The sequence below is a fragment of the Bicyclus anynana genome, chromosome 1 (assembly GCF_947172395.1).
Source record: "Bicyclus anynana chromosome 1, ilBicAnyn1.1, whole genome shotgun sequence".
NCBI lineage: Eukaryota > Metazoa > Arthropoda > Insecta > Lepidoptera > Nymphalidae > Bicyclus > Bicyclus anynana.
The window spans coordinates 12,730,956-12,750,265 of NC_069083.1; the positions used below are offsets into that span (position 1 = coordinate 12,730,956).

Here is a 19,310-nt window from a genome sequence, read left to right on the forward strand (position 1 = left end):
CGTTTTTAGATTTTGAAGTCGGTTGTATTTTTTTTATTAAAATTTTATTGTTTTTATTTCATTATCAGATATTTCTATTACTCTTACATTATATCTATTGAAACAATTATTCCTGCTATAGTTAATATCCACATGCAGATTATTTGAATTTGTCGCGCTTTACAGGACGCACTTTAATTTCCTAGATTATTATTCATGACAGAAAAAATTATTGTAAATAAATATATGGATGTATGAAAAATACTGTATTACATTGGTCGGCATTAATTTCGTCCCGCCGTTTATTCTGCCGATAGATATTTTTGTACATATGATTCTCTATTGTTCTAGGGTCCCCTGCAGAGTTATTTGCAGTTATCGAACCAACTTGGCGGGGACATCGCTTCACATGCCAATCTGGTCAACGATGCTTTTCAGTAAGAATTTTTCCTTCTCCTTTCACCTCCACTATATAGCCAAGGCCTCATAACTGTATGCTACATCTAAGGGCTCACAACGGCTACAACCACAAAACGCCGCTACCGGCATATTTCCTGTAGTTTCATACATTTAATATAGACTCGCCGCACACGGTTGACGCCGGTGGCCGCCACACGCTACAATCTTTGCTGCTCGCTATAATCTTGTGGCCCGCACCGGCCACTAAAGGCCTACAAAAAAAAAAACACCGCAAGACGCCATTCGTTCGATTATGATACTGCATGTATGTGTTAAAAAAGTAGCAGCCACCGACCACAAGTGGCTTTAGCGCGTTTCAGCTACTTTTGTGGCCCCTTCTTGCTTCCTGTAGCGGCGTTTGTGGCTGTTGCGTGTAGCCCATGTGCGGCGACACTTAGTACATAGGCGTGATAGGTAATTGATCAGAGTGGAAACATTATTTGTACCTATATAACTTTTATTTTAGGGAGCAACTCCGTTACATACAGTTGGCAGCGTCTCGCTCCAAACCATCCGACGGCGAACAAGTTCAACTCCTCAAATCAACGAGCGACAAGATATCAGCGATCCAACAGTACCGCGAAAAGAATCGCGCCTCTAACTTCTTCAACCATCTGTCCGCTATATCGGAGAGCATTCCCGCTCTCGGCTGGGTGGCCGTGGCCCCAACCCCCGCGCCGTACGTCAAAGAGATGAACGACGCCGGCCAGTTCTACACGAACCGTGTGCTCAAAGAGTGGAAAGAGAAAGACAAGACCCATGTAGAATGGTGCCGCGCTTGGGTGCAGCTGTTGTCTGATCTGCAGGCCTATGTGAAACAGTACCACACTACTGGGCTCGTTTGGTCTGGTAAGTTTCCTTCTCTAATTACATATGGACTAGTCTCGCAACCAAATTCACAAACAAACTTGACTGTATTTTTTTGTAGGAAACGAGCTTAGATTAGGTATATAGCTTTTACTAAACTAGAAGTTGTTAACCGTTTTTTACACCATTCAACTACACAAAAAGGTATTTTACGGAGCTCTTTAACCAATGAACACGAATAAACATCGGTTCGATAGAGACAGTTTTTTATAATCGCATTAGATCGTTGATCATATACTTTGACAAAAGTAAAGTTGAAAAGTAAGTAAGGTCCTAATATGTAATTAGTCTGAGCTTTTAATGCCCTGCTTAGTGAACACTCTTTGCTTGCGCGGGCTTTTCTGCAATAATGTTTTTAGAACTCGCAAGTGCGAGTTTCGAATTCACGTCTTTCTCTTTAGTTAGTGTTAGACAAAGCGCAATAGAGTTGAATTCTAATCTCGCACTAGCGAGTTATAAAAATAACTTGTCTATTGGAAGACTTCGTACAAGAGGAAATACCATCCCACAGAGAAATAATAAATACTATTAAGCGAATTCGCCTTTTCGATGCACCCTAGAAATCTGTCAGGATTATAATTAAATAAAAATCCTAGTAGGTACCTCTTCTAAATTAGCCAGCCACTCCATCTTAGACTTTTTCGTCCGCCCCTTCAACTTCATATTCAGATGAAACTACAATCCTATTATTAAATTACTTAGGCTTATTATATAAGATATGCAATCAGGTAGTTAACAGTGTGTCGTCAAATTAAAGATAAAAGAAACCCAGATCAAATTCCTACAAAACATCCATAAAGAATTATCGTTCAATAAAACTTACCTCGTAAATGAGAAGTTTTATATGATCCGCAATAAAGGAATGCTATGTTCTTCATCTTTACGGGAATGGTTATTCAATAGACAATTGACAGTCATAAAGAGTACCAAACTTAACCAATTAAAATTGATGAATTAAAAGCTGAATACGTCAAATTGACACCAGTAATTGGATGGTTCTTGTAAACAGCAATTGCTGTGTTTTTGACGACTCTTAGTTCTACCATTCGAAATGTTAGTAGAGTCACTAGAAATACAAACAGATAAAGACTTTTCACATATGAACTCCAAATTTTGACGGTCTCCGTGGTGCAGTGCTTTGCGCTGTGCATTTACAAGACGGAGGCCCTGGATTCGATCCTCTGCTGGGTTTTAGGTTTTCTTAATTGATCCAGGTCTGGTTGGTGGGACGCTTCGGCCGTGAGTCGTTACCACCCTACCGGTAAAGACGTATTGCCAAGCGATTTTTTTTAGATTTTAATTTAGCGTTATGTGATAATGTCGTGTACTCCTACCAAGTCAGCTGACTTCCATCTTAGTTTGGTCTATATTGTGGCTTAGGGCTAACTTGTAAAGAATAAAAAAAGAAAACATTGCTCATAGCAATTAGCCTTGACACAAAACGAGGTTAAGTATGTCGTAAAGTTCGAACAATTTAATTAGCATTAAAAGCCAGGCGCACAAGTTTCGCGTGCTAAACCGTCTCTAAAAATGTTAATGCCACGGCGCCGCATAATTTATGCAAGAGCTTTACTTTCCTTTATAATGGAAAAAGAATTATACGACAACTCCAGATTACAATGTTAAATATTGTCCAAGGTAACATTTATGCTGTTTAATTCTCTACAATGATTTTAGCTTAAAACGTTCACAGTCCCCATACAAAGTTATCTATACACCCTAAAAGTATCAATAGGTTAATAGAGGAGAATTCACAAGTAGGTACTATGAGCCCACATTACTATGAGCCCAATGTGGGCTCATAGTACTTGTGAGATACTGACGTGAGCTCACGTTGGGCTCACTGTTTACTGATAAAGGCTCGATTTACACTAATTGGGTACTTGAAAGTTATTGAAAACATTTTTAAATTAACGTAGCCTTATAAAACAACCATATACGTGACTTGGCGAGCTTTGACGTCATATTTATTAAAACAAAACAAAACTAACTACGACGTTCTAGTTTTCATGTGTATTTTTAAAAAATAATTTTAGATATTTTTGCTGAACTTGTAAGAATGAATGAATATTTTAGAGTGTATCTCGCGTATCTCGTATAACAGTAACTCGCAAACAATGTATTACATAACACGTTTGTTTGGTGAAATGTGACGTCGCACGTTGCGAAATCCAGGCCACCGCGATTTGGTTATTGTAATCCACTGAAATATATAAAATTATTTTAAAATAAAAAAGGTATTGAATAATTATTATTATTATTTAAATAGAACTTTCCATATTCAATATTTTTCATATTTTGAGGTTTCAACAATAGCTATTTTCAATTTAATTGATATCCGAATACATAATTTAAATCAGAGGCATATACCAGTAGGTATAATATAACACGTGGAAGCACAGTAATTACCTATAGTATGAATCGAAATTAACAATAACGAAATAACGAAAATACAAAAGCTTCCACTGTGTAATACATTATTGTATGTAAATTACTCCTGTGTTTATATAAATTAACTCTCCACTTCGTCTGCGTGAAGTTCGTTTTTTGTACTAATTATTATTATTTCTCTCTCTGATGTTATGGAACAGAAACCGAATAATAAGTTGCGCCAAGTCAGGCCAACCCGCATTGGGCCCTTTCATTCTGAGAGGAGACTCGTGCTCAACAGTGAGTCGAATTTGGGTTGATACTTTTCATAACTTTATATTTAATTTTTTTTTGATAGAAAATAAAACAAGCTACAAGTGAAGTGGATACTACAAATTTCCCACCAAATTCCTTGTTTGCCTATAAAATGTAAATAATTTATTAGTCTAAGATCGAATTAGAAACGACATTCAGCCATACGTTCAGTGGATGAAAAGATTTTTTATGTCAAATTAATTGGATTATTGGACATTAAGATCCTACTACACCTACCTATACTATAATTCCATTCTAAGAATCAATTATTACTTTTAATTTCAGCGAAATAAACAATAAACGATTATTTTTAATAACATAATATAGGTAGTAGGCACATATTAAATTGAACATAAACAATATTAATTTTGTAAAGTACATGTAATAGGGGTCCAAAATATACTTTCGACCTGACCTTTTACGTGGTATACTAACGGAGTCCTAACCCGCAGGCAAGGGCGCGGGCGCTCCCCCGCCACCCCCGCCCGGCGGCATGCCCCCGCCGCCGCCCGCGCTGCCCGAGGTGGACTTCGCCAACATGACGGCTGACGACAGGAGCGCTCTGTTCGCGGAGATCAACAAGGGTGAAGCCATTACTAGCAGTGAGTATCTTTTGTCTGTCTATTTAAAAACCGCTTAGAATTCATTAAAACAGCGATAAACCCTTAAGCGCCCCAAAGATTACGAGATAACGTTAAAACCAGACAACGGTTTGTGATTTAAGCCGTCTAACTGACGGGTGCTCTGTTGTTGAATTTCTGTCTGGTCATTTTTAATTTCCTACAGAGAGAGGGGGAGAACGTCCTTAATCTGGTCCTCTCGCAAAATCGTCTACTACCTCGAAACTACCTCCCTGCTAAAATCCAACTTTGTTCAAGCGGTTTTCGAGTTATTGTGATGAGTGACCTTATATTACTGTAAATATGTGAATCACTGCTGTTCCATGTCAAATGGATTGGAGCGGCAGTGACACACATATTACTAGTATGATTTATTTAAAAAAAAAAATAAGTTATATTGCTATAGTTTATAAGTTACTAACACATTCTATTTTTATTTATACTAACATAACTATGAACCTATGGAAGCTTGAAATAAATATTATTATTATTATTATTATATGTATTTAGATTTATATAAACTGCTAACTCGTATACCTACTACTTCACTTTGGTGTTAATGAGTAGTTGACTATTATTCCGAATTTTACCTGTTTATTTTACTTAATTGACTGGGCTATCTATAGCCCACTCAATTAAGTAATACGTTCAATTCGTTCGTTCAGTTTTAAATTATCCAATTATTTATTGAACCGCACAAGAACATAATACTGTCCGTTTTATTCTCCGAATTGCTGCTGTATTCCAATCATTGGGATCGTGTATTTTTTGAACCACATTGTTATTTTTCAATTTATTCTCTCATCAGACAGATATAACTTATTCTATTCACATTTTTCATACATCTACGTCATACGTGATTCGAGTTTATTCCTGATCCAAAAAATATTTGATCGAACCGTTTTGTTTGCGTAGCATTTCATCGCGTTCAAAACTTATGTTTGGTGATGTATGTGTTCTGAATTTTGTATTTTATTTCTCACATTTTTATTTTTAGTAAGTAGATATAACATGAACTGTTGATACTGAAGCATTTTGGAGTTTTTTGTGTTGTTTGTTAGAGAAAGTTGGCAGTATATTGCATACAGGTAGTTCTGCCTCATTGGTCCCGTGGTAAGCTAGTTCGGCTACGTACAATAAGGTCTAGGGTTCGAACCCCGGGTCAGGCCAACAAAAAAAAATAATTTATTGGAATTTCTCTTACAAGAGAAAATTTAATAGTAGCCTAAAGATAGTGCACTTGTGATTGCGCGCACACAATAGTGTACTATAGTATATCCTGCGTACACGGTTAATCTCACCATGAGATTAGCCGCGCTCCAAATACAAAATTCAAAAGTAATACATTCTCTAGTCAGTACGACACGAACCGTCGCATAAGTAATTTTCAAAATGATTCTAGAAAAATGACGTCCTATCTTTTTAAATATTCTAAAAACTGTTTACAAAAACTAAAGAAATAAGATGGAGTATTTTTGTATTGATTATTATATTAATTTACGTAATTGTTGTTAGTGTTAAATTTTAAAATACAAATTATGAAAAACGTTGGTATGGGTCATGGGTCTCCATGACGTGACGTTTGTTTTTTTCTTAATGGATTTAACCGGCTTCAGTACGTTGCTTGTAAAGACTCTCTCTGGATACTCTGTGCTAACAATGTTGATTGTTTGTCAGGTCTGCGCAAGGTGACATCGGACATGCAGACGCACAAGAACCCGCAGCTGCGCCAGGGCCCCGCTCCGTTCAAGGCGGCGAGCTCCACCGCGCCCGCTAAAGCTCTGCCCACGCCCGGCGCTGGGCAGCTTGACAAGCCTCCCGTCTTCGCTAGAGACGGCAAGAAGTGGGTCATTGTGAGTATATTCTGATATTATTATTGAAATTATAATGGTTTTTCACTACTCACTGTCATATTACCACTCCACAGCGGGGTTAAACAAGCATTTCAGCCTCTAGGGGCTAAACTAATTTTTTTTTAATTTTTCTGTGTTACGAGTACTAGCCTACTATAAAACGAAAAAGGTTTAATTCGTAAATAGTTTCATACTAAAATAATGACCTTTGGGAAACGAAGGAGGTCTTATTACGCTTTAGTAACTGCATTCTAATATTATTACTGAAATAATAATAGGTTTTTCACTACTCTTGCCCAAAAACACCGTCATATTACCACTCCACAGCGGGGTTAAACAAGTATTTCAGCCTCTAGGGGCTAAAGTAATTTTGTTTTTTTTTTAATTTTTCTCTGTTACGAGTACTAGCCTACTATAAAACGAAAAAGGTTTAATTCGTAAATAGTTTCATACTAAAACAATGACCTTTGGGAAACGAACGAGGTTTTATTACGCTTTAGTAACTGCAAATTTAGCATCCTGGGCTCTACCATTATATGCTCTATATGAGCAGTGCCATTAAACAACTTTAATAGCTAAACTTTAATCAATATAAAGTTTAAAACGCTATTAAAATTGTTTAATGATACTGTCTAGTGTCTAGTTCACGCTTATAAGAGCTTTTAACTGCATTAATTTATTATTTATATAGTCCTAATAATACGTTTTATACGTTTTATATATCTATACTAACACTATAAAGAGCAAACACTATATGTATATTGGCGTATATGTAGTAATAGGCTTGACTTATTTCAACCTTTATTAGCATTACTTATCAATCAGTTAGTTCACAGCTACAAATCACAGCTTTCTAATACTAAGTCTTTGAGCTAAACCACGCCCACGCAACCAGACATGGCGATAGCATAGTTCTTTGACTACGGAACTCTAGTCTTCATTTTTAAAGTAAAGTCTTTTAAAACCATAGTTTCAGGGAAGACTTGTCACATATTTTTCTCAGCTAAGTACATAGTTTCGCGCCATTTAAGCCGACAAACCCGGAGGCGTCGGACTCGACACGCCGCCTGTATTAGCGCGAGATGGCAAGAAATGGGTCATTGTGACTTCGCTGTATCTAAGACGTTTGAAAACGTTTTGCTCTAAATTTCGCGATTAACATTTATCTCTAAATAACACGATGAGTTTAACGACAATGATTCTTTGGATCAAAGTAGAAATGGACCTGTACACGAGATATAATCAAAAATTATAGGTCTTTTTAATACGCTTATTTTAGCTTTACTTGTAACTATGTATGTAAGAAAATCTTGGACTCACAATTTGACCCACTACCCGGTCTTCGATTAGGATGAAGTTTGGCACACGCTCTGAGTTCTGATGATAATAGACGACTAGCTAAGAAACGTTATTACAAATCCAATAAGGCGGCCTCCACAAGACTGTTTAAAATCCACCCCCATGATATGGATATCAAATAATAGGGTTTGCTGTCAGGAATACGACAAAAATAGTCATGTGACTTAAATCCAATATGGCGGACGTCCAAGTTGGCGGACAGGCTATTTGAAATGCACCCCACGATATGGGTATCAATCGTATATTTTAGTTTTTTAAACTATTCATGTTATTTTTCCTGAAATCTTTGCTGTTGCTCAGTAAATTTTCTTAAGCATAGACATAGTCACAAAAAAAGACAGACTTGACTTTTCAAAATCTTTGCTCAGTTTGCTTGTTGAAGAAATTAGTTTTTTTCATCTGCAACATAGCGACTTTTTTATTTTTCTAGTCAGACATCGTTTCTAAAGCAAGATTTTCATTAAAACTTCTCAAGCGCTCCACTTTGGGCGCGCAAAAAATATATATTTCGCTTTTAAGCTTGCGGCTGCTCCTAAATATAAAAAAGTCTGTTAAAACACAAGTATTCTGGGATAATGCCACTGTATTTTTTCAGTAGTATAGTGTTGGAAGTGTAGGAAAAATGTGGCCTGGAAAAAAATATCGAAATCGTTTATTTCAAGATATCACACTAATATTATAAAGGCGAAAGTTTATGTGGGTGTATGTTTGTTCCTCCTTTACGCTGCGACTACTTTCGCTGAAATTTGGAATGGAAATCGATTTCACTCTGGATTAAACACATAGGCTATTTATCACCCTGGAAAAAATAATTTGTGAAAAACTGAATTCCACGCGGACGATGTCGCGGGCGTCGGCTAGTAACAAAATAATGCCCGGTGTGGTATACGTCTTTGATTGAGTTTTGAGGTTGAGAGTCATTTTGTAAAAGCTGGAAGTCTGTATGTTATGAGAGACACTGTGATGATGTGGAATTGTAAAAAAAATAAATATTTCCCTGTTTAGCTCCAGGCTGCTAAGTATAAACATACAAGCTTTCTGAGATAATATCACAATTTTGTGGAAGGTTCGTTATACTCGAAACAACAAAGTGTTACAAGTTTCCAATGCTGAAACCTGTCCAAAACCGGTGATATTAACAGAATTATACACACGTTTACTTAATATAGAAATGTAGAAAACAAATGCAGTTTCATTTTCTGTTCATAAAAGGATTGCTTCACAGCCACATCCATATAAGACAAACTAGTTAATGTGGTTATACGAGTATGTATTTGTAAGCTTGTGTATGTTTGTTGTGAGCTTATATATCGCGATTTTCTTTATAACTTTGAACTTTTACTGATGGCCTTTTGCAAGTAACTCACTTTCAGAAGGTCTCAGAATCATCATTATCAATCCATATTCGGCTCACTGCTGAGCTCCAGTCTCCCCTCAGAATGAAAGGAATTAGGCCAATAGTTGACCACGTTGGCCCAATGCGGATTGGCAGACTTCACACACGCAGAGAATTATGAAAATTCTCTGGTATGCAGATTTCCTTACGATGGTTTTCCTTCACCGTTTGAGATACATGATGTTTGATCTCTTAAAATGCACACAACTAAAAAGTTGGAGGTTCATGCCCCGGACCGGATTCGAATCCACACCCTCCGGAATCGGAGGCAGAGGTCATATCCACTGGGCTATCACGGTTCTACGACGGGTGTCATAATACGACACGTAAATGCAAACACCAATCGTGATGTGACGTCACGGCTCTTGTACACGACAGATAAATATAATTCTAACCTAAGACTACAATCATACCATACTTCATTACTCCGATTCATTCAGGCCTTTGTGCCTTCGCATAACTTGTACTTTGCACATGAGCCTTATAACATTTAGAGCCTCAATAGCTCAATGCTAAAAGCAGTCAGACTCATCACCGAGAGGTGGTAGTTCGATCCTCGCTTCGTTGGACTATTGTCGTACCCACTCCTAATATAGTCTTACGAGTACAAGACTAGTTGAAGGGAATGGGAATATTGGTCATACTTAAAAGATATGGCAAATATTCTTAAAAAAAAATTATAATATGTGGTGAACGGGTGACCTGATACTCGTACCCGTAAGCCTCTGTGTGGCATGTTTCATAACTTTCCATCGTAAAATCACAAAGTAACAAGCTTTCATCGCGTCCAAACAACTTAGTGCCACACCCATAAAGTTAAACTTTTAAAAGCGTGATTTAAAAGCTTTTAATCTCTTTATACATTATTTGAAGGTGTATGAATCAAAACGTATTATTTAATTAATTATGTTGGTTCTAATCAGTCGATCAATTGTTGGGTAAAAGATACAATAGAAATAATACGATAACTACATATCTCGTGACGAAAGAATGACATTGACCAATAACGGAAGAATCGAAATATCTTTATCTCTTTGCTCCGGCTTACGTTTGGAGTAAAAATTGTAAAATAGGTGTTTCGGGTCTATAAGTTATTAGTCTAAGGTCAGCCCTGACAAATGTGCGATTGCTTATTACGAATTTAGAATTTTGACGCCAATGGAATTACATTATTTTGTTTATTTTGTTTATTATTTTATAAGATTGTCGTTGCATTAGGTATGGTATAATATGAAAATACATACGCAGTATTGGTTACAAGATTCGAAGTACAAAGTTTTAATAGACTAGAGAGAAGTAAGTTTGGAAAGCTCGGTGACTAGTTTGGTTTAGTTGCGAGAGCGCAAATCAGACATCTCCACAGGAAAAGCGATGTTAACATTTAGCACAGTTAACTTTTGGAGGTCGACATTTAAACTTCAATAAGTTTAATAAATCATATACGTATTTATTTTTTACGTGACACAGCTATACACTCACACAAAGGATCTATGTAGCGAAAGGTAATAACACTGTACTGAAAAAGTGACGGAAAGGTACATTTAAACCTCTAGAGGTGCCAAATTATAAAGACAAGTTTATTGCACTAAATCTTAATACATATGTTTAATTTATATACCTAATGCCTAGTTGTCCTATAGCTACCTAGCTGTATATTTACTCTCATTTATTATTTCTCGTTTTTTTTTAAATTTTTAACAATGTTATTCAAACAAAATATAATACAAATTCTGAAACAACTATCGGAACAATAATAGTTGGCTCCACATGGCGTTAATCTCGTGAGCAAGGTCCAAGTAATTTGATAATTTTTGCCTTTTATGCTAAAATAAAATTTACATCGTAGTCTCATAGCACAACAATGCTGTGCAATGATGAAAAAGTATCAGAGTATATACGTACGTATTATTTTAATAGAGCTTCCTTACTCGATAGTATAAAGCTAAGTTTAAAGCCACGTTTCATCTGATTCCGTTCGTTAGACCTAAAGAGATTCGGATGAAGTAACATGCATAAGCTAACAAACACGAGCCAAAACTTTACCACCTACTAATATCTAGTTCCCGTTATTATTTATTAATATTACTTAAATAGTACCTTCAATCTACTTAGTTTCGCAATGTTTCCTACACAAACATAATAATACAATGTGCTTTCATTTAGAAGGTATTCCTTTGAGGATATTATGATTTATAAAGGGCGTTCTTGGTGCTCAAAGCAATCTCATTTCCTCATACTTGTTCTTCGACTTTGTTAAAATTGGACCGCTTTGCTAATATTTACCCATTTACTTGAGTGAGGTTTTGTTTATTCGTTTAGTTATGTAATTAAGTCAATATTGAATTCCTAATTCATGTTAATTAGTTGAGATCTTTATCTCCGCTTATAATAAAATGTTATTGACATTGAATTTATTGGTGCGATGACCTTCTGAAGCTAATTTTCAAATTAGCTTATATCATCATATCAGCTGATGGAAGTCCATTGCAGGACATAGGCCTTTTGTAGGGACTTCCAATCATCACGATCCTGTCACAAACTTCGAAAACTAGAAAAATGTATGGGAATGACAGATCTTGATCACGTGACCTGTGGATAGTAAATGTCATTCCAATACATTTTTCTAGTTTTCGAAGCGTCTGCGATCGTAGAAAGGGAATCGACGTGCCATTTCCGAATCCGTCGAATCCCTGCGAATAGCTTATATCAAACTGAATAAAAGCATGTAAAAAAAAATTCTAGTCTACCTGTTCGTAGTTACAAATATAGGTACTCGTTACTCGTAGATTATGTTGACACTATTTTGTCGTATCGGGTGGCGTCACCGAACTGGTTCATACTTTTCTTGGTGGACAACTTATTTTTGTTATTCATTGCTCTAAGTATTTACTCGTAGACCGTAGTACTGAATACTTCGCTTATGCACGCCATTGACGATCAATTATACTCACGTTTCTGCAACACCCACGACTAACTGATCCTGTATTGGTCACTGCGTGCATGACGCCTCGACTTATAAAACATCTTCGCTGCCGTTTGCGCTGCAGAAACGTGAGAATAATTGATTGTCAATGGCTGACTTTAGGCACATTTATAATGCCAACGATTTTTAACGGCTTTTTTCAGAAGTCGTGTTGCATCTAAAAAATACTTTTCAGAAATGCTTCTAATAAGCGTATCCTGCAAATCCATTGAATTATAAATATCTTGTTACCAGGAATACCAGAAGGGCAACTCGAACCTGGTGGTAGAGAACGCCGAGATGAACAACGTGGTGTACATGTTCCGGTGCCGCGACTCCGCGCTCACGGTGCGCGGCAAGATCAACGGCGTGGTGCTGGACTCGTGCACCAAGTGCGCCGTCGTGTTCGACAACCTCGTCTCCAGCGTCGAGTTCGTCAACTGCCAGTCGGTGCAGATGCAGGTGAGTTTGTGAGACCTTAGCATTCCATGGACTCACCGTGCGGGTTGCCGGGTCCATCGTGTGACAGAAAACTCCAACGTTGTCGCAAAAGCCCGGGACTTGTTACCCGGGTATATTACAAGGTGTTGTTTAATTAAGGTATTGATTCATCATCATCATCATTATATCATTCGATGGACGTCCACTGCAGGACATAGGCCTTTTGTAGGGACTTCCAAACATCACGATACTGAGCCGCCTGCATCCAGCGAATCCCTGCGACTCGCTTGATGTCGTCAGTCTACCTGGTGGGGGGTCGGCCAACACTGCGCTTACTAGTGCGGGGTCGCCATTCCAGCACTTTGGGACCCCAACGTCCATCGGCTCTTCGAACTATGTGCCCCGCCCATTGCCACTTCAGCTTCGCAACTCGTTGAGCTATGTCGGTGACTTTGGTTCTTCTGCGGATCTCCTCATTTCTGATTCGATCACGCAGACATACTCCTAACATAGCTCGTTCCATCGCCCGCTGTGTGACTCTGAGCCTTCTTATGAGGCCCATAGATAGCGACCAAGTCTCGGAACCATAGGTCATCACTGGCAACACGCAGGTATTGATTATAACTCCAGAAAAGACGCTCATATTTTATATCGTAACATGCATTCCTGGTGACGTGTTAAATTACCACATTGTACCTACGTCTAAATGACAATAAATATTCGGCGTACTGCTGAGCTCGAGTCTCTTCTCAGAATGAGAGGGATTAGGCCAATAGTCCACCATGCTAGCCCAATGCTTGGCAGACTCCACACACGCAGATAATTAAGAAAATTCTGTAGTATGCAGGTTTCCTCACGATGTTTTTCCTTCACCGTTTGAGGCGCGTGATATTTAATTTCTTAAAATGCACACAACTGAATAGTTGGAGGTGCATGCCCCGGACCGGATTCGACCCACGTCTATATAATACCCCTTTTATATTATCTATCAATTTCGATGGATTATATAAAATTTGTTTGAAGATTGCCTTTTCATGTTGTACGATTATCAGGTAAATGTTTCTTAAACCCACCATATATTAAGCAATTTAATCACATAAATGAAATATTATTTAATCCTAAAAATCATTCATTTCCGTCATCATCGCTCTCTATTTCTTTAATTTCCATCTGACTACTGGTTTCCTCTGGCACAATGTACAGAATTCCTTTGTTGCATTCGTGATGATCCTCGTGACAATTATATTTGTCGTATTCCGGAACATTGTAATAATCTCTCGCTGCGGACGTTTCTCCGGGGAACTCCTGAAATTTTTAAATTGTAATTTCAGTAAGCGAAGCGTACCCATCTCGTAATTTCATTTATTAATGGTCTGGGACAAGCGCATGTGAAGCTTTGGTTTGACGCTATTAATTTATGATAGAGGACGCAAACTTCATCTGCACATGAAAATATTTGCGTGTAAATATTATATTTATATTTGCCTTTGGTAAACACAATCGAGCTCGAGCTCTCGATGCAATTGGAATTTCATATTATTCACCCTTTCTATAATGACTTTTATAACTTTGCACCTGCAACTAAATCGAATACATTATTTCAACGGATAGGGATTATACAGTACAGGGCCTGTAGCCACGTGGCATGTCGATTCTCTTTCTACAAACGCTACCGTTTCAAAAACTAAAATAGTGTGTGGGAATGACAGATATGATCGACAACTTGATCCGTGACCTGTCTATAACAAATGTCATACCCATGCATTTCTTTTTAATTTTCGAAGCGTTTGCGTTTGTAGAAAGAGTCGACGTGCCCCATGGCTACAGGCCCAGATTTCAATCTACCCTTGAACAGTTGAACGATTAATGATGTTCATATATTATGTTAAGTGTAGTTTACTTACGTCGTAGTTGTAAGCATACATAGGCGAGTATTGATTTTGTGACCAGCTAACACTGTAATTATCATGAAAGTTATCCGCGCTGTTTATAAAGTCACTGTCGGAGTCCGAATTGTTGTATAAATTGGGCTTGGAACAATCGCCCATCGCTTCCTGGGACGCCAGTTCCACTTGCGGTGAATTGTTCAATAACGTAATTTTACTGTTGATCACCATGCTTAGCGTTTTTTGCCAGTCTTCTAATAGTTTCTTGATATTTTCCATCTACAACAGCAATTAACGATTTAAATAAAAGTCTTCGTATTGCGTAACCTTTCCGACTAGTTGCCATGGTTATAAAAACTATGTTTCTTCAGTGGCGGTATTCCGTGCAAGAACAACGGATCTCCCAATTATTGTCTTTAAAATCTCTGCAGTAGATACCTACTTTCAATTCGGAACGTCGCACAAACCTTCAGTCTGCATTATTTTCATATTACTGGTATATGTATAAAAAAAAATATTATCGATTGTCGATGTCAGAAATTACTTTAAGTTGATTAAAATGTACTCGTAGATGGAAAATCTTAGAATTTGGGATTCTATGGCCACGTAGCAACTACCTGGCCATAAGCCTTGCATAAAGTCACTCTCAAATCAGGTTAGGGCCAGTTTCGCCATCTTCTGATAGCTCAATTGCCTTCGTCTGTGACATAGTAAGAAATTAACAAAACTAACGTTTAGATTATCTCATATTTATCAGAAGATAGTAAAACCGGCAATAAAAATTGTGACATTTTTTTTGTGACGGTCGTTATAAATTAACAACACAAACCTTTTTCCTCAACAGTGCCTGTCTATTAGCGCGACGTAATCGTTTCTGTTTGATGAAGTGCCGCAGATAAGCGACTCTGTAGACGTTGGTCACTTTCACAATCTTCACGTGGCACTCCTGTTTGACATTGCCGTCTAATGCGGAAGAGTAGACGCTGGTCTCTGAAGAGGCAGAGTCTTGTGAGGGTTCCCCACAACTTAGCATTTCTTGGTCCAAGCCAGGCATAACAAATCGATCGTATTTTAGCTCCCTCAGCAATTCTATTATGAATTTGCTATCTGAGCTTACTGAAAAAGATTACACTTTAGTAATTTGTAAAAAGGGTTGTTTATATTCATGTCTTGAATACCTTCTTCCGACGTTTTGTTGCTGTTTGATATAGGGATTTCGTCCCACATCTCGTTGCTACTGAGAACAGCGTTCTTGAGTTCGTCGTCATCGGCGATAATATCTCTAACTTGTGCGCGGATTTTGCGAAGATTTTCCAGTTTTCTTCGCAATAACTCTTCGCATTCCACAAATTGCGCATCGCGTATGCCTATTTTAGTTTCCAATATTTGAATCTATAAAAAATTAATTTGTATGACAATCTTACCCAGTCGTATAGTGCATTTCATTTCAGTGCTTTTTTATCTATACTTCTATACTAATATTATAAAGAGGACACAGGTGAACCGATTTGGATCTACTGAATCGATTTTGAAAATTCTTTTACCACTAAAAAGTCCCGTTATTTGTGTCATAGGCCTTATTGTATTCCCGTATTCTCACGGAAACTTAAAACACTGAAGCTTGTATTCTTGTATTCCGAGAGACGTGATAGCTAGCGTGGTGGACTAAGGCCTAACCTCTCTCATTTTAAGAGGAGACTCGTGCTCAACAGTGAGCCGAATATGGGTTGTCAATGATGATAATTCAAATGATATTTTCTACAAAAACAAAAATAAAAATTACGTCAATGACCTGAAGTTGTATATCTTCTAATTCCGATTGCTTCATTCTCATCTTTTCCTGAGATGTCGCGTAAACGTTTCTTAAAAATCTGTGCACGAACATCACCGTCGGTATACATTTAATTAAAAACAACGTCTGTGTGAAAATGGAAAGGAATCAACAAAACGGACAAAACGAATATCAAATTCTCTAGTATTAATTAAAAGACTACGTACCACATTAAAGAAATTTACGTGCGATATATTAATAATGTTATAATAAATTTCATACAAAGTTTTTACGGAATAATCGCCAAAAAGTATCCCGTATTGATCTAAAAAATACTCCCAGTATTTTAGAAATAATGATTTAGCACCGTTCGTTATCTCGTACAACGTTTCGTGTTGAATATTATCTGCATTCATTGTAGTTACAAGTTATATAAAGATAATTCTTGCACGGTACATCGGATTTTCAATAAATAAAACCAATTCGAAAACTCGGAATAGTAAATATATCAAAACGTGACAGACGTTTAGATACACTGACATTATTCTTTATTCTATGATTTCATGTTCAACTTTGATGCAAGAGGTTCTAATATACTGCTCTGGCCTATTAGTCACTAATTTGGTCTTTACTAGCCACCTATTAAAATCAACATCAAATCAATTGACAAAATGTCATCTACATACTGTATGATATCAGTAAGCACCGGATGACATTTGTTACATAGAATATTGGCTGTGGAGGATAATCGAAGGAATTATACATACGAGTATCTTGTATTATTTTCATTCATTTGCTGCATTTTAAGGTGCAAGCGAAGTGGAGGTTGAGCAAGAGTGTTTTAAGTGATTAATTTGATTTTCAAGCTGAATTAATATGTAAAGCTATCAAAAGTTTTGGTAAGGATGCCTTCGCCTTACTAAAGCATGACATAACTCGACTAAGGACTGACTGACGGACAAAGACCGACGACGGACGGAGTATATTTACGATACATTGAAGACATGTCGGTACAATGTAAAATACATTTGCCTTATCCGTAGAAAATAAAGCTAAAAAAATAAACTGGGCCGTGATCGTCAATTATTTAAGAGTAAGTATTTTAATTTGTCTAACCTCTCTCACTGGTGTGAATTTCGGATCCTATTTCGACCCCGAAGTAAAATTGATTACAGGGTTCTAGTTAATTACCTACCTGGATCACACTATGTTCTCGTTGAGTTTCAGTCTAAATAACGGGAGGATAAAACCCGATATGTGGTTTTAGCTAACGGTCTCACAAAATAAACCTACTTATTTATTGTGTTATACTTACAATAAATAAGTTAATTTCAAAAACCCGATATGTGGTTTTAGCTAACGGTCTCACAAAATAAACCTACTTATTTATTGTGTTATACTTACAATAAATAAGTTAATTTCAAGTGGTTTTTTATGCCTTATATACAAACACAACCCCATTTAAGTTAATAATCAAAAGATTTTTAATTTACTAATAGATAGTTAAGTACCTACTCGGTTTTGCTTTAGCATGTATTGCTAGCCATCCATTGTCCGATAGGGTAGGGATAGGGTAGGTAGGAGTAGAGTAACTTGTTAGGAGGAGGATGAAAATCCATACCCATCTCATCCCTCCAGCCAGACCTGGACCAATTAAGAAAATCTCAATCGGCTCAGCTGGGGGATCGAACCCAGGTGTTGTAAATCAACCGCGCAATATAGGAGTAGGGTAGGGAGGTGAAGGGTAGGGGTAAGGAAGGGGTAGGGTAGAGGTATCTAGCTCTCCCGTTCGGGGCTTTCGAGGGCACAAGCAACACATGCATCGAAACGTCAGGGTTTTAGTTTCGCAATTCTCGCCGTTTCAAGAATTACTGACTACTATAATATTATTCTTTGTATCCGTTTACCAACAGTCCAACAAAAGCTTTTTAACCGACTTCAAAAAGGAGGAGGTTCTCAATTCGGTCGGTATTTTTTTTTTTTTTTATGTACCTATGTACACCGATTACTCAAAGGCGCCTGGACCGATTTCAAATATTTTTTTTTTGTTTGAAACGGTATAGTCCCCATTTGGTCCCATTGCCATCATGTCAAGATCTGATGATGGAATCTTGGAGAAATTGAGGGGAACTTTCGAAAATTATATAGGTGTCCAGTGTGTTCGTATACTTTTCCATTTAGTACTTTTAAGCACTACAATTTCATGAAGGTTTAAAATCAATCTGATGATGGAGCCATAACATAGACGAGGGAACTCCTCGGCGATTTACAGCAGTTACCTTGTGTTTGGGCTTGATTAATTTGTGTTCATGAGAGCTTTCCACATAGATAGGTTGTGACTGTCATTTAGGGGTTTGGTGATGAAGACCAAGGACAATTAAGGGAACTCCTTAACAGTTTACAGTAACTACCTTGTGTTTGGCCTTGATTAATTCGTATTGCTGGGAACTTTTTACCTAGATGAGTTGTGTCTGTTATTAGGGGTCTGATGATGAAGACCAAGGTCAATTAAGGGAACCCCTTAACGGTTTACGGTAGCTACCTTCTGCTTGGGCTTGATTAATTTGTATTGCTGAGATTGCTGAGATTCGCTTTTTAGTTTAGTGGGTACGTTTTTAGGTTTTGAAGTCGGTTGTATTTTTTTTATTAAAATTTTTTTAATAAGGTAGAGGTCGAAGCTATTTGCTGTAAGGATTTTGTTTTTCTAATATACTCGTAGTTAGTACTAAACATCTATCGTATCTCTTACAAATGTATAATATTCGAAGACATCTGTTATTATGGTAGATCGCGGGATAAGATTTGGTTTGAGGGCAAATCTTAATAGGATCTTACCGTGTAGACCGAAATGTGGTTATTAAATAGACGGCTGTCTGTAGAATTTAATTAGATTCGTACACGGGCTTACAAGTTGGGCGGAGGGTAAAAGTTAGCACAGATTGATATATATTATTATGTTTTAAGTCCACAGAACGGAAGTTTAATCGATATAAAATTATACCTATTAATGAAGTATGTATGCGAATATTTTT

General features: G+C 37.2%; 1 protein-coding gene across 2 annotated transcripts in view; it reads left to right on the forward strand.

The window, feature by feature from the left end:
* Nucleotides 1-19,310, forward strand: part of LOC112043039 (adenylyl cyclase-associated protein 2) — a 51,700-nt gene that overhangs the window by 28,301 nt on the left and 4,089 nt on the right. For both annotated transcript variants that reach the window (XM_052883302.1, XM_052883334.1), the window contains exons 3-7: nucleotides 331-416; nucleotides 905-1,287; nucleotides 4,443-4,592; nucleotides 6,288-6,463; nucleotides 12,436-12,642. In XM_052883302.1, coding sequence (XP_052739262.1) covers nucleotides 331-416; nucleotides 905-1,287; nucleotides 4,443-4,592; nucleotides 6,288-6,463; nucleotides 12,436-12,642 — 1,002 coding nt within the window. The remainder of the gene's footprint in view (nucleotides 1-330; nucleotides 417-904; nucleotides 1,288-4,442; nucleotides 4,593-6,287; nucleotides 6,464-12,435; nucleotides 12,643-19,310) is intronic.